Consider the following 14,058-nt stretch of genomic DNA (forward strand, 5'->3'; position numbering starts at 1 on the left):
GGACTAATTACACAAATTGCATTATAAAGTTCTAAAAGACCATGTTCTGCAATTAGACTTTATGTTGTAGCTGACATTTTTTGTTGTTACTTTGACTTTGATAGATATTGGTACTTTTTAAAATCGGCAGGAAATCAATTTTATCTTGGTAGCAGTTACAATACAAAGAAAAAGATATTTAAAGGTATATATTTCTTATGTTTATACGATCTATTTTTAACGATTAAAATGGTAAAACAGCTCTCCAGATTACCCTGAATCAATAATTGTCAAATTGCTATCTAATAGTTTTAATCTATTCGACCCAGTTGCTAAATTTTGTTGAAATATACTTCTGGATTGTAAATTTTTTTAAAATTTTTAAAGTTGTCTTTAAAATACAGATATCGACGAAAGTCTGATAATATTATTAAAGATTTGAGATTCTAAATAAATCTCAAGATAAACGTTCTGATCCTTTTCGATAATATAAAATATGTTGCAGGGTGGCTATAAAAAAAAAAAAAATTTTTGATTGACCGACATAATAAAGGAGTCTTAAAGAAAGTGCTTCAAAAAAGAGTTTCAGGATGAGTTCTCTTCCGTTTATCATAATATTCATTTTTTTCAGTTCATTTTCAAAACTTATTACAAAGTTTCTTTTAAACTATGCGCCTACTTGACTATAACAACACCTACTCTTCCTCAACTGATGTTTCTTTAAAAATAAAATCTGAACGTAAATACTAAAGTTCTGAAGTTAAAATCGGAATGTCGAATCGTCATTGAATCTAGTAACAACGCATTTTTCTCGTAGCAAACGCGCGCTTTTGTACATGCGTTGTAATGTTCTGCCAGTAAGTGTTTATGATAGAGATTCGGTCGGAGTAGTTTTCTGTGAATCAAATGCACCAAAATTAGGAATATGTCAGTGATTTATTTAGGGGTAGTTTCTTTTTGCTTTTTTTAATCATTTTTGACGCATTGACACTTAAAATCAGTATAGATGATATTTTGTTAAACAATACTAAATATGATAGTTCTGATAGTTGTAATGGAAAAAAATTCTGTATATAAAATCATGCGTATGAAGATCGTTTGAATTTAAAGATTACGAAATAAATTCAATTGTCCCGTAAATTTCATGACTGGACGGACTAGTGAAATATTTGTGACAAAGCTTGCAAATCTTTTGTATTCAAAATATCCTAAATAAAATAATTTTCATTTGTTACATAAAATGAAGTAAAAGGACCGTGGGCTGCCGTCCCAAATGCAATTATTCTAACGAAATTGAAATTAAGATTGACGAAGGAGGGGGAGTTATATAAAGTAGGTGGATACATTTCTCAATCAAGTTAGTCTTGTATCGATTCACTAGACCATAAAAAATTTATGACAAAATTAAAAAAGCATTCCCCCGTCTTTTTATTTATTTTCCAAGAGAATAAAATCAAAGTTCAGCGTTTTTTTCATTGTTTTCACGAAGTCATAAAACTAACTTATGGCGCCTATTACTTCGTATGCTTTTTAACTTTATATTTTTATTTATAACTAAAAATCTTTTTGGTCTGCTTTACGGCTTTACAAAAGAGAATTCAAAGTTAAAAACAAAATCATTCAGAACTTCCTTGGTCACACAAGATTTCTCGAATTTTTTCTGCTGTGACAAATCAAAGGTCAAACGAGTCGTTTGAATGACCTAAAATTATGCGGAAAGGGCGCACTTCTTTCTATTGTTTTATTTTCAACGGTTGAATTGTTTCTTTACGTGTTTTAAGTCGCTCTTGAGGTCACAGTATTTTCAAGGCTTGCTTAAGATCCAGTTTTGCTTAAACTTTCTTCTTTTATTCTCTGAGTTTGCGATTTCAATAAAAAAAAGTCAAAGGATGAAGGTTTTATTTTTGCTGAGCTGACCAATCAAAATCGTAGCATGCGCTTTTGAAATAATTTTTAGAAAAATGCGAAAAGTTTAAACTGTTCAGCTAAACAAAGAGAAAATTCTAAAGATTTTTAAAACTTTTTTTAACTTATATGCAATAGTATATTTCTGTAAAACTTTGGGATATTGACGAAGAATGCAATTTACAAAATGTTATGACTGTTTGAAATATATTTAACTAAAAAAGAACTTGTTGAAACGTTCTATAGATATCGAGTGACAAATTAATATGAGGAGTTTGTAAGTTATTAGAGCAAATATTTTTAGTAACTAAGAGCAAATATATTAATTGCTTAACAACAATTAAATGTGTCCAAATATTGTTGAGCCTATTTTTATTGTACGCGAAATGATTTTTTAAATTTTATCTATAAATAAAGAATAACATTATTTTTTGGTGTTAAAAGCAATTCACTATTCTTAACGGCCATATTTATCATTTTTAAGGTAACTGATATCCTCAAGAAAAAATGCTCTTTGTTTTAGTAAAAAATTGTTCTAACCAATTCGCTATCCCACTAACCGAACTCTGCTTTTATCTCCTGACCGGGATGAGGTTTGGAGAAAAGCTTAACCCCACGCCTTAATATCAACTTTAGTACTATGGGGGATTTTTTCCTGATATCTCACTAAAATGCTAATTTTTAACGAAACTGAAATTTTTCAAAATTTTTTTATGAATTCTTTTTTTTTTTTTGGTAAGAAATCTCAAGTCTGTTAAAAAAATTCATCAGGAAGAATAGGAGGGGGGAAACCGACGAACCCCCTTCACTTTTTACAAATTGATCGTCCATTAGAAATGGTGTAAAACTATCATCTTTACAACTAGGTCCGATTGAATTATCATTATGTTTAATCTTACTAGATTAGCGTTAAAAACAAAATTGCTTTTTCTGTAACTTATTTCAATGTATCCGACTAGATAATCTATGATTCTTTCAGGATTACATAATCGCTAAAGATTTGAATTGAAAATAGTATTTTTAATAGTTGGGTTGGTTTTATGAAATTTTGCACTTATGAATTACTTTCAGAATTGATTTTTAAGACTCGTGTAATAATAATTGCTCTAAAGAAACAAAAAAACAAAACTTGAGTAACTAGCTATTTTAAGTTTACTATAATAAAATCTAATTACTTTAGAATAATTAAACAGGTTCAATAAAATGTTCCCCAGGCCTTAAACCATGAATAAAGTTTTTTGGAGAGAAGCTTGCCCATGCCATACTGCCCGTATTAAAGGCATATCCGATATCTCCGTTTTTGTCGATCATGATAACACCACCTCGACCACCAGTCTGTTGCAGAACAAGTGATACGGCTTTTTCAGATGCTTCCATCGCAGTAAATCCATTTTCAAGGTAACGAACTGCCTAAATCAATAGATAATCAAATGAGTAATAGACGACTGAAAATTTTCCTAGAAATTTTATGGGAGATAAGGAGAAATGGGCCACCAAAAGAAATTCTGTTGAAGTATTTAACTGGTTTTAACAAATACTTAGGCAAATTAAATTTCTCTGCGATGTAGCTAGTCCAATTTTGAAATTAAAAAATATAATTAGAAGTTGACCTTACATGAATTAGTTTTCTAAAGACTTTATAGGCTGGGAGAAATGATTAAAGTTGTAAAACCATTATAACAAATATTTGTTCCAAAACAAATCAGACAAATAGAAATAACCAAAACCAATTCAGATTTCATTATTTTTCATTGAATAAAGTTAGTTTGCTTAAAAAGGCGCTCCAATGGAAAACAATACTTTCCAGCATCAAAATTTTGCACATGTGTAGCTTCATGATTACTGTAAATCTAAACCGGAAACGCTAGGAAAAAGTAATGTTCTCTCGGGTTTTAATACAAAAGGACGGGTCGCTTACTATTTTTAGATTTTATCCCACCCCTCGTACGTTATTATCGGCGCCACCCCCCCACCCCCCACCTCCCACCTACCCCCGTTTATTGGTTTTAGCAAAAGGTAACCAAATAAAGATAACCAAGGAGAACCCGAAGAAGTAGAAGAGCACAACCAAACTTTGGCCAAACTGGACTATCCGAACTTGTTTGAAAATTAGTTTGATCAGAAATTGACACTACCGTAGTTTAAACTGCTCCTCATAAGATTTTGCAATAAAATACATTTGTCTTCTTGATTAACGCAAAATTTTCACCCCCTCGCTTATAGATTTTTAAAAAAAATTCCCACCCTCTCAGTTATTTAGGTCCCCACTTGTATTAAACACCCAAGGGTACGCATTTATATACCTCCAACTCATTTTGGTTTAAGAGATTCGATTTTATTTACTATTATTATTATTTTTTGTAAATGAATAAATAGAAATTATTTGTTTATTATTATATATTTTACTTTATTAGGTATAGAAATTTCTACTAAAATAATTTAAATATTTCTCTTAAATCTTTAGATTAAGCAGAATTTTAATATTTCACTTAAGTAATTTAAAGAAAAAAAATTACCATTTCAAAGTTTGAGTGACTAGTTTTACCATAAAATATCAACAAAAAAAAAAAATTATAAAGACAAACTTTGGAAAATATAGTAAAAATTCTCAATTGTACCTCTCTACAGACAAGAGTTTTCATAAGTGATTCACCATGACCAGTAGAGGAACATCCTCCTTCGGTGTTTGCATAAGCTCCACTTCCAAATATGGGACTGTCTCCAACTCTACCCAACATCTTATCAGGCATACCTCCTAATAGTTAGAGTTTCAATAAGTATATATATATATTTTACAAAAAAAAAACAAAACAACAACAAAAAAAAAAAAAAATGAAAAAGAATTATACAAATAACACCTAAAAAATTTCTTTAAAAAAAAAAAATCAATTTTAAAAAGTAAACAAGATTGTTAACAACCTGTTGAAGTAGCACATGCAATATTACCATCTCTATCTATAGCAACTGCACCAACAGTATCATGACCATTTTCTGTTAATTTGTCCTCTTTCATAAGTTCTTTAAAGCATGCTTCAAGGTCATTGATATCATTTGCTTTTATTACTCTGTTCATATATAACTCGATATGTGCATCAAATGTTCCTAAAACAAATTTGTTTTGTTTTTTAAAAAAAAAAATTTAAATCAAGTTTAGTAAAAATGTAAAGAAGTTTATAATATTTAACAATATAAAATTATACCAAGCATGACCCTGAAACAATAAACTTATTAATTAAAATGATCTAGAATAGCATTAAAAAACAATAGTTTAGTAAAATGGAGAACAGGGATTAAACACTTGGAAATGAAATTTACTTAGTAATATTATGATAAATGTTAAACGTTTGTACACACACATAAAGTATTACATTGATTTTCACAAAGTATTTGTGTATTTACAATCTATTTCGTTTTTAGACATTTACAATCTATTTCATTTTTTCATCAAAGTATTTTTTCATCAGAGTACAGTATTTTTTCATTAAAGTATTTGCAATCTATTTCATTCTTAAACATTTGCAACTGAAAATTGTAACTATCTGTCTCATTAACTCCTATTGAATCTCCATGCATATACCCACAAAAAAATATAACAATAAAATAATGAATATTTACAGTAATACTTTATGTTTAAGGTGATAAATAAATCTTTATACAAAAATGCATTTAACCTTGACCCATGCAGAAACTTTTGCAGACAGAGTCTTTTGTAATAAGTTGTGTAGAACTCAAAATATCAAAATTTTGATCTTTAGCAAACTTCATTGCACCTGCACCTACTAACAAACAATGACTGGTTTTTTCCATTACTTTGCGAGCCAAAGAAACAGGATTTGCAATATTTTCAACACAACCTACAGCACCTTTAATGAATAAATTACAAATTTAAAAAGCCTAAAAAAATAATAAATGAACAAATAACATCTTAAAAACATTATACTATGATAGGTTTGAGAGCATAGAATTTCTCAAGTACAAGCTTACACAGGCACCTGTTTTTAAGAATTTCCCATCAACTATTATTGCATCCATTTCAATTGTACCAGATGCTGTAAGGACAGATCCATGACCAGCATTAAAAGCAGAATCATTTTCTAGAACTTTGACAGCTTCTTCAACTGCATCTACTGCTGTACCTCCCTGCATATGCAAAAGTTATATAGTGTTAATCATAACACTGTATGTACAGATTTATAACCAAAATTAATTTTTAATGAAAAATCTGTAAAAATTGCAAATTATTGAACTTTATTTTTCTTGCCTTAAATAAAACTTCATAACCGGACTTTGCAGCAGCTTTAGTACCTTCTTTATACCTTTTCACATAGGACTCTGGAATGTTAAATGCTCCTCCATGAACAATGATACAAGGTTCCATATTGCTCAAAATAATTTATGTATGTATATACATACATACATACATACATACATACATACATACATACATACATACATACATACATACATACATACATACATACATACATACATACATACATACATACATACATACATACATACATACATACATACATACATACATACATACATACATGCATGCATTACATTACATTACATTACATCACATTACATTTCATTTCATACATGCATGCATATATTTAATGCTGATGTCAAGCAATTGAGAGAAAATAGTAAGATATAAAAACCTTGGAAGTGTTTTTTGTTTATTTTTTACGGAGCTCCGAAATCTTTTATAAACAGTTTTATTTGCGGTCGAATTTGATGTTATCAAATGCGTGCAAAAGTAAAGTTCAGTACAAAACGATGACAATTTTCACAACGTAAGATTGTTTTTAAAAGTTATTTCAGGACGGTTTGAGTTTTTCAGGGATGTTTCATTGCACTTTCAGGCTCGGGTTATTTAGTTATTAAGCCTGAGATATTCATGTTCAATACTTTTAACCGTTGTAGTTCTTTCGTTCAAAACAATCAATCATCATACAACTTCATCATTTGTCATATACGTCACCGTCTAAATTTTAATTTCTCTCATGAACCGTTTGCATCACTTAGAATAAATTTAATCGCAATATTAAGCTTCCCATTGATTGTTTGACAAATACTTTTAATATAAAATTTAACCTTACGACCATTACGAACTTTCATTTATTATCTGACCTTACAACTGTTGATACCTACGTTAGCTTTCTAAATAGACCTAATATCTGTACACTCAAATAATGATTTCTTCTGAATGCATAAATTATTTTCAAACTCTTACTTGCATAAATAAATAAAAGCATTAATTTTATGTTCATGCAAAATGTTATGTAGAAAATTCCAATTTTTTTTTCACTTTAAAATTCCTCAATTTTTAATCAAATCACCAGAGTAAATCACAAGAGTAAATAGTCAGGTGATTTTATTAATAATTGTAGGAATTTTAACAAGCTTAAATTTTTTTATTACGTGATGACACGAGAGAAACTTCCTATAATTAATTTAATTGCCAAATGAATAAACTTATGATCGATATAACACACATATCTCACGGCTTTACATTCATAGGTTAACGATATAATTATTTTCTCATAAGAATTTAGAATAGTCTAAGTCGCTTGTATACTCTTAATATATCAAAATAAAAAGCTTGGGTATTTTCATTCAGAGTTCAACAATATGTAAGAGAAAAAAAATTAAATGACTCAATAACAACGCTTTACTTTCTGGACAATTAAAAGCTTTCTGGTTAATTAAAGCTTTAGAGTTGCTGGCAGTTGGGTTGCAAGAAACCATATTATCTTTCAAATTTATAAATTCATCCATATTTTACTTTGCAAACTCTTGCTATTTCAAAATAGAAGGGTTACAAGTTTTTTTGATTTTTAGAAGAAAACTAAGTGACGTAAGTAAAGTATTAGTAAAATATAGTTTTTGCACTTAAGATGATGTATGTATGCATGTATGTATGTATGCATGCATGCATCTATCATAGATGTTCTATGTATGTATGTATGTATGTATGTATGTATGTATGTATGTATGTATGTATGTATGTATGTATGTATGTATGTATGTATGTATGTATGTATGTATGTATCTAACTTTACAAATGTAATGCTTACAAAAGTTAGAACAGGAACTAAGTTTATTCATAAGTGCTGTATTCAAAACACAATATCTTTCTATTATGTGGTGTATTAATGTTTAAAATAATGGCAATTACAAAGAAACCGAGTTTCAAAATAGCTCAAGAACGAAAACTCTATCAAGACATCTACATAACATCTTTGTTCTAAAAATATCGAAAAACTTCCTCTAATACGCCAGCCTCTTCTCTCTGCATAGACTCAATGGCGAGTCAATGATGGCTTCTTTATTGTTTGTGTGGCTTAAGTTCTCGTTTCAAAAAACAAGTGTTGCGTAACGAACGGTGATTAATTTGTACAAAGGTTTTCAATGACACCACGCTTCTACAATAGCTTGATCATAAGTATCATATAGATCATATACAAAAGCATGCGGACGGGATAGAAAAAAACTCGACTGTGTACGTGTTGTATGTAACATTTGATTTTTGCTAATAACGCCAACGTAAAATGTTTGGTGTAAAACTAGCTTTTTTGCATCTTTACAATTCAAAGCTAAATATATTTCCTAACTCCTATGATGTCATCATTTTATTATTTTGATGTAAGGATCTAAACATCATCGCCATCGATTAATTTAAAATAACTTCATACTTTTCTATTGACAACCTATTGTATTAAATGATTTTATATAGTTTTGTAACCTTCGTTAAATTCCATGATGGTCTACCTATTACTGTTTCCTTGAGTTTCTTATAAGACTTGTATAGTGGTACAGGTACTCTTCCGAGATGAGTTTGTTGGCTTCAAACACATTTTCGTTTGGTATATTACACACCTAATAAAAAATTTTACAATTTGAGCATCGCAATCGGGACAATCCTTGCTTAGGTCTCAAAGTTATTGTGCTGGGAAAATTGTTTGTTTGAAAAATTATGAATCACAAAAATCTTTAAGCTCGAAAAAATGTCAAAATTCTCAAAATATAAATTTAAGCTTTGAATGAATCGCCTGGCGGCAGGGGGGAGAAGGATTGCAACAAAAGGAGACACAAATAAATTTGGATTCATTGACAAAAAAAGGTTTTAAACGTAAGCAAAAAATAGTATAAATTTTATTTTCATTTGTTGACGTACACTATTAAAAAAATAAAAAGTAAAACCAAATAAAAATTTTTAAATTTAAGTTTTTATCGGCTTCTTTTTTGCAATCAAAATCTTCGAAACTATTTTCTATTAAACATTCTTGTTATTTTTTGTTACATTCTGGTTCCAGCCCTCGTGTCAATATTTGTTGATGAGTTATTATGTTGTTGTTAGCTCAAGGTTACACGGTGACTCTTGCATGTTTGCGATCCACCTCTTTTTTCCAAAATTTGGATTAAAAATCTATAAATGTTTGTCATGGAGTCTGTTATAAAAAATTTATACCACACTGTTAACGATGTAAAAGGCAATATTTAGATCACAAACACTTGGGTATTTATAAAAAAACATTACAAAGATTGGTATTGTAAGTATTGTAAAGATCAAGTAAGTCCCATGCAACTGCAGCTAAGGCAATATATATATATATATATATATATATATATATATATATATATATATATATATATATATATATATATATATATATATATATATATATATATATATATATATATATATATATTACTAGTTATGATAGCATACGATTGATGCGATTAAAATGCTCAAAGTACAAGAAAAAGAATTATTTGGTTTTATGTTTACAAAGCATATTCCAAATACAAAAAATGAATACAATAATGTCATAAATACGTCACTCAGTTCTTATCAGTTTTATCATAAGCTGGTTGTGATAAAACTGGTTATAAATTGTTTGGACAGCCAAAGCTCAGTGTTGCATTTTACGCTTGTTGTAAGCACCCTTTGTTTGGAATAGGAAAATATTGCTTTTTTCGCATTAAAAGATCGTAACCCGACATTTTTATATTTATAGTAAATATACTAATTCTTTTATTTCATTTACATCTTTCTCTTTAACAAAAAAAAAACAAAAAAACAAAGTAGTAAAAAATGGTACAAAAGAAGTAAAACTGGAAAAATTTTTTCAAGTCTGTTAGATTTCTTGCTCGGAAAAATTTTGTTCACATTTTTTTCCTTAGATAAATTTAAAAAAGGCCAAATGATTGAGTTTGAAAAAAAGTTACAATGTTATTAACATTTGAAATGTTGTTTCCTTTGAAAAGCGAAGAAGGATTTTCGCCTCATCCGATTTGTGACGAAAAAGTTTACGCAACAAAGTACTTACCGGCAACAACATCCCCCCAATTTCACCGACAAAGTTCAAAACCTTTCTGCTGGTTTTGTTAGTTTTGCAGAGAAATAGCTCGGGAGGCTTATCGGGAAAAAAAAAACAATTCTAGTAAAGTTCTTAAAGGTTTTCGGAACTTCTTTTTTAATAAATAAATATACAAAGGAATTAAAATATTTAGAGCTGATCTTTTAAGTTTATTAAGAAGGTGTAGTTTGAAATTAGTAGCGCCTCAGCTGCCACTGAACCAAGAAAAATGCAATAACAAGTGTTAATGGCGGCTGCTATTAAAAGAAGAAAAAATCCGAACATCTAAATATACATATATTTAATTTATATGTATTAAGATATATGTTTTATATATGTTATATTTATAATGGAAAACAATAGTGAAAATCAATTGCACAACAAAAAAACAAACAAATTTTTCCAAGTCAAAATATTTGTTTTGTTTTGTAAATCAGTTAACAGCTAAACTTGAGTTGAAATATGACATACTTGAGTGTAACTGAAGGGAAACGACGCCAAATACTTTATATATTTGTCTTTAATCAGGAAGTGGCTAGTTACATATACATTTACAGTAATAGCTATCTCACCACACACAAATGCACTAATGTCGGCAGGTTTACGTTTCATTCGTTTAATGGACGTTTAAAAGTTAGCTCTTTTATTACAGACCTTTTGCTATATTTGTGACGTCAAGTTTAATCTCCGTTAGGCTATTGGTAAGAACTCCACATTAGATGAGCAATTTCAGTTGCAGATTTTGAATTTTATTTCAGTAAATCTTTATATAAAAAGTAGTGCAATACCATGAAAACACGAAAAATTTATCACTTCGATCAAATTTATTTTCAAAGTCTCTTTTTTAACTACAGGAATGGGCATCTAATTCAGAATCATTGTAAATTATTTGTAAAACAATGGCTGCTTTTCTTAATTATTATTACTAATATGCATCTGATAAACAGCTTTTCAATTTTATTTCGACGATGCTTTTTTATTTTGTACCTATTATTATTATTATTATTATTATTATTATTATTATTATTATTATTATTATTATTATTATTATTATTATTATCATTATCATTTTTTAATCCAAAGTATATGTTTCAATATATATTTAAAGAAGTGGCAAACAAATATAAGTAATTGAAATTAAATAGTTTGCTTCATTATAGAAAAAGAGAAAATTATGGCGCGTAACTACTCTAGTGAATTTTCCAATATGGGATGGTCTTCTCCGTATAATGGAATTCCATCATACTCTTCGATGCCATCTGGATTTCCTTATCATCCAAATGTGAATTTGCATTACCCATTGGCTCCTAGTTGCGGTATGTAATCTATATTTGCTTAAATTGTATTCTTTTGTGGCATAAATGCTGTCAGGATATTTTTTTTTTATTGGCTGAACGTTTTAAAAAGATTTAATGAAATTTTCTTATTTCTTATGCTATCATTTTTCTAAATTCGAAGTTTTTGCCAAAATTAACCGATGGTACAAACTTTAAATGAACTGTAGCCTTTCATTACTCTTAAAAGTTATAAAAATTCAGATATAAAATTTATACAATGTATGTCCTCCATGTTTTGACTCTATTATTATTATTATTTTTTATCTGATCGCTGAAAAACGTGTTTTTGTTTTAGGATTTCCTCGTAAACAACGTCGCGAAAGAACAACATTTACAAAGTCTCAGTTAGAAATTCTAGAAGAGCTTTTTCTAAAGACGCACTATCCTGATATTTTCATGAGAGAAGAAGCTGCAAGAAAGATTAACCTGCCTGAGTCACGAGTTCAAGTATGAAGTTTTTTTAGTTTTTAACTCTATCCGTGAATTTCGAAACAAATATTTTTTAAAACAGCTATGTTAATAGAAAATAATTTTATAAGGAAAAATCATTAATTTTGGCTAACAATTACAAATGCGTGTTCTTAATCAGTCTCTTAACACTTATATTAAATCAAAATAGCTATCAACTGGAATAGTGTTTCATCCCAGGGGGTTGTCATTAACTAATTTTAAAATAAAAAACAATACACTCAGAAGCTTTAACAAATTTTTTTAAGTAATTTTTTTAAGGGATTATTTTTTCCCACTTATTTTTTAAATGTCGTTATAATTGATTCGCATAAAAGTTAAAAAGCACCTCAATGTTTTAACTTTTTCCTGCGTAGTAAATCGTATGTTTCAATGTCATTGTGGTATATAAAATGTGCGTAATTCTATGACATTTATCAAAGGTGTATAATGAAGGTTTATAATGAAGAACTACAAGGAAAATTTGGAAAATATTAGATTACTTGGCTAAATCTAAACTTTATTAGAAGACTTTCTTTTTTATGAAAATTTACATCTCGATACTGAGTTTTAATGCTGTTGCCTCAGCTCATTTCAGTGAGAAAAACCTTTTTTTTAATCTTTATTTTAAAGATACTTCTTTTTTTAGGTATGGTTTAAAAACCGAAGAGCAAAGCATCGACAGAAAGCAAAACAAGATAAAGAAAAGATATCAAAGAAACCATCCTCGAATTCAATATCTAGTGAAAATAGCGATTTGAAACCGGATGCATGCTCACCTGCTCCTTCGTTAAGCCCAAAGACATCGGTACCTTCACCGGAAAGTCCATGTTACAAGTCAAGTATCAACACAAGTTCTACTTCCACACCTTCTTCTATTAATTCTATTTGGCGTCCAGCAAAATCAACATCACTATATGATAATTCTCACTCTCGAAACTATCCCACTTCCCCCATCCTAAGCCCATGTGCAAATAATAGTGTTCCTTATAACGCGCCAAGCTACCTGTCGCAACAATCCAGCTACATTAGATCGACGAACCATTATCCCTCTTATGTTAACATAAACACAAACGGCCCAACAGGTAGTGGGCATTCTTCCTCAAACGGAATTATGGATTTTCCTAACCATTACCACAACCAAATGCATGGGAGTACACCGTGGGGATATGCCACGATGTAAAAAAAATAATTTTAAAATCACCAACAAGTTTTATCACATGCAATCGCTTCTCCAAATTACATTAAAAAAAAATAAGCTGAAGAAAAGCATACATCGAAAAAGAAGCAAAACAAGCAAAAGCAACATTAGATTTTGAAAACAAAATAACGACTGAAACTCGTTCATTTAATTAGGATTGACCTAATTAGTCATTTTTGTTGAGTTATCGCGACTCCATGCTTTTCAAATTTATTACAAATTATAAATAGAAATATGGATATTATTATCGGTCGGTTTGCTACTTTAAAACGCTTGATAGTATTTATCTATGTATATACGTCATGTCTGTATAAATTTATTAAGACAGTATAAATTTATTTACACCCGATGATTTTTTAAAAACTTGCAAATTTGAAGATATAAAATTAAAGATGCGGAAAAATATTGAAGAGTTAAACTTATAAACTTATAAAACAATAATCACTCATAATTTGGTACATACATACATACATACATACATACATACATACATACATACATACATACATACATACATACATACATACATACATACATAAATACATACATGCATGCATTCATAGATACATTCATACATACACACTTATTCATACATACTTATTCATACATACACTAAGACAGATTAGGACCGAATTTGGAAATTAAACTTGAAATAAACAAACGATGTGTACAAAGAAAAATAACAAAGGACAGTCTTAAAACCTTCATTTAAAGTATTATTATAATGATATAGAACAAAACGATTCTATATCAATAAGCCAGAATACGTAGACTGTTCTAAATAACTCCTTGTAAAGAAGCAATATTGGAAGGCCAA

General features: G+C 29.1%; 3 protein-coding genes across 5 annotated transcripts in view; 1 reads left to right on the forward strand and 2 right to left on the reverse strand.

Annotated features, from left to right (window-relative positions):
• Nucleotides 1-13,590, forward strand: LOC145186064 (homeobox protein otx5-B-like). 3 transcript variants are annotated; one of them, XM_080062119.2, is made up of 4 exons: nt 1-184; nt 11,417-11,572; nt 11,889-12,040; nt 12,690-13,590. In XM_080062119.2, exons 2-4 carry the CDS (start codon nt 11,431-11,433, stop codon nt 13,221-13,223), a joined length of 828 nt encoding a protein of 275 aa, XP_079918245.2. In that variant the 5' UTR covers nt 1-184; nt 11,417-11,430; the 3' UTR covers nt 13,224-13,590. The 3 variants fall into 3 exon arrangements, with proteins under 3 accessions (XP_079918245.2, XP_089952962.1, XP_079918244.2); XM_090096836.1 differs by lacking the exon at nt 1-184 and adding an exon at nt 6,580-6,686; XM_080062118.2 differs by lacking the exon at nt 1-184 and adding an exon at nt 10,721-10,957.
• On the reverse strand, nt 3,019-7,245 carry LOC145186063 (isoaspartyl peptidase/L-asparaginase-like). Its single transcript, XM_080062117.2, has 6 exons — nt 6,146-7,245; nt 5,877-6,024; nt 5,556-5,747; nt 4,804-4,986; nt 4,503-4,639; nt 3,019-3,294 (listed from the first exon to the last, which is right to left on the reverse strand). Exons 1-6 carry the CDS (start codon nt 6,260-6,262, stop codon nt 3,070-3,072), a joined length of 1,002 nt encoding a protein of 333 aa, XP_079918243.2. The 5' UTR covers nt 6,263-7,245; the 3' UTR covers nt 3,019-3,069.
• The window catches only part of LOC145186061 (alpha-mannosidase 2C1-like), a 26,797-nt gene continuing 20,766 nt past the window's right edge, over nt 8,028-14,058 (reverse strand). The window contains exon 35 of the mRNA XM_090096833.1: nt 8,028-8,772. The gene's annotated coding sequence lies outside the window, so the exon portion shown is untranslated. The remainder of the gene's footprint in view (nt 8,773-14,058) is intronic.

Source organism: Hydra viridissima, unplaced genomic scaffold, assembly GCF_058129835.1.
Source record: "Hydra viridissima isolate aposymbiotic clone 2 unplaced genomic scaffold, HvirCarnegie_v1 scaffold_9, whole genome shotgun sequence".
NCBI lineage: Eukaryota > Metazoa > Cnidaria > Hydrozoa > Anthoathecata > Hydridae > Hydra > Hydra viridissima.

What these genes read in the sequence shown, in the direction of transcription:
- LOC145186063 (XM_080062117.2), bottom strand. Translation starts at nt 6,262, where the DNA reads ATGGAACCTTGTATCATTGTTCATGGAGGAGCATTTAACATTCCAGAG. An exon ending in AAGTTTCTGCATGGGTCAAG is followed by an intron (nt 4,987 to 5,555) that starts GTTAAATGCATT and finishes AATTTGTTTTAG; the next exon opens with GAACATTTGATGCACATATC. An exon ending in AAACTCTTGTCTGTAGAGAG is followed by an intron (nt 3,295 to 4,502) that starts GTACAATTGAGA and finishes CTATTGATTTAG; the next exon opens with GCAGTTCGTTACCTTGAAAA.
- LOC145186064 (XM_080062119.2), top strand. Translation starts at nt 11,431, where the DNA reads ATGGCGCGTAACTACTCTAGTGAATTTTCCAATATGGGATGGTCTTCT. An exon ending in CCCATTGGCTCCTAGTTGCG is followed by an intron (nt 11,573 to 11,888) that starts GTATGTAATCTA and finishes TTTTTGTTTTAG; the next exon opens with GATTTCCTCGTAAACAACGT. An exon ending in TGCCTGAGTCACGAGTTCAA is followed by an intron (nt 12,041 to 12,689) that starts GTATGAAGTTTT and finishes TTCTTTTTTTAG; the next exon opens with GTATGGTTTAAAAACCGAAG.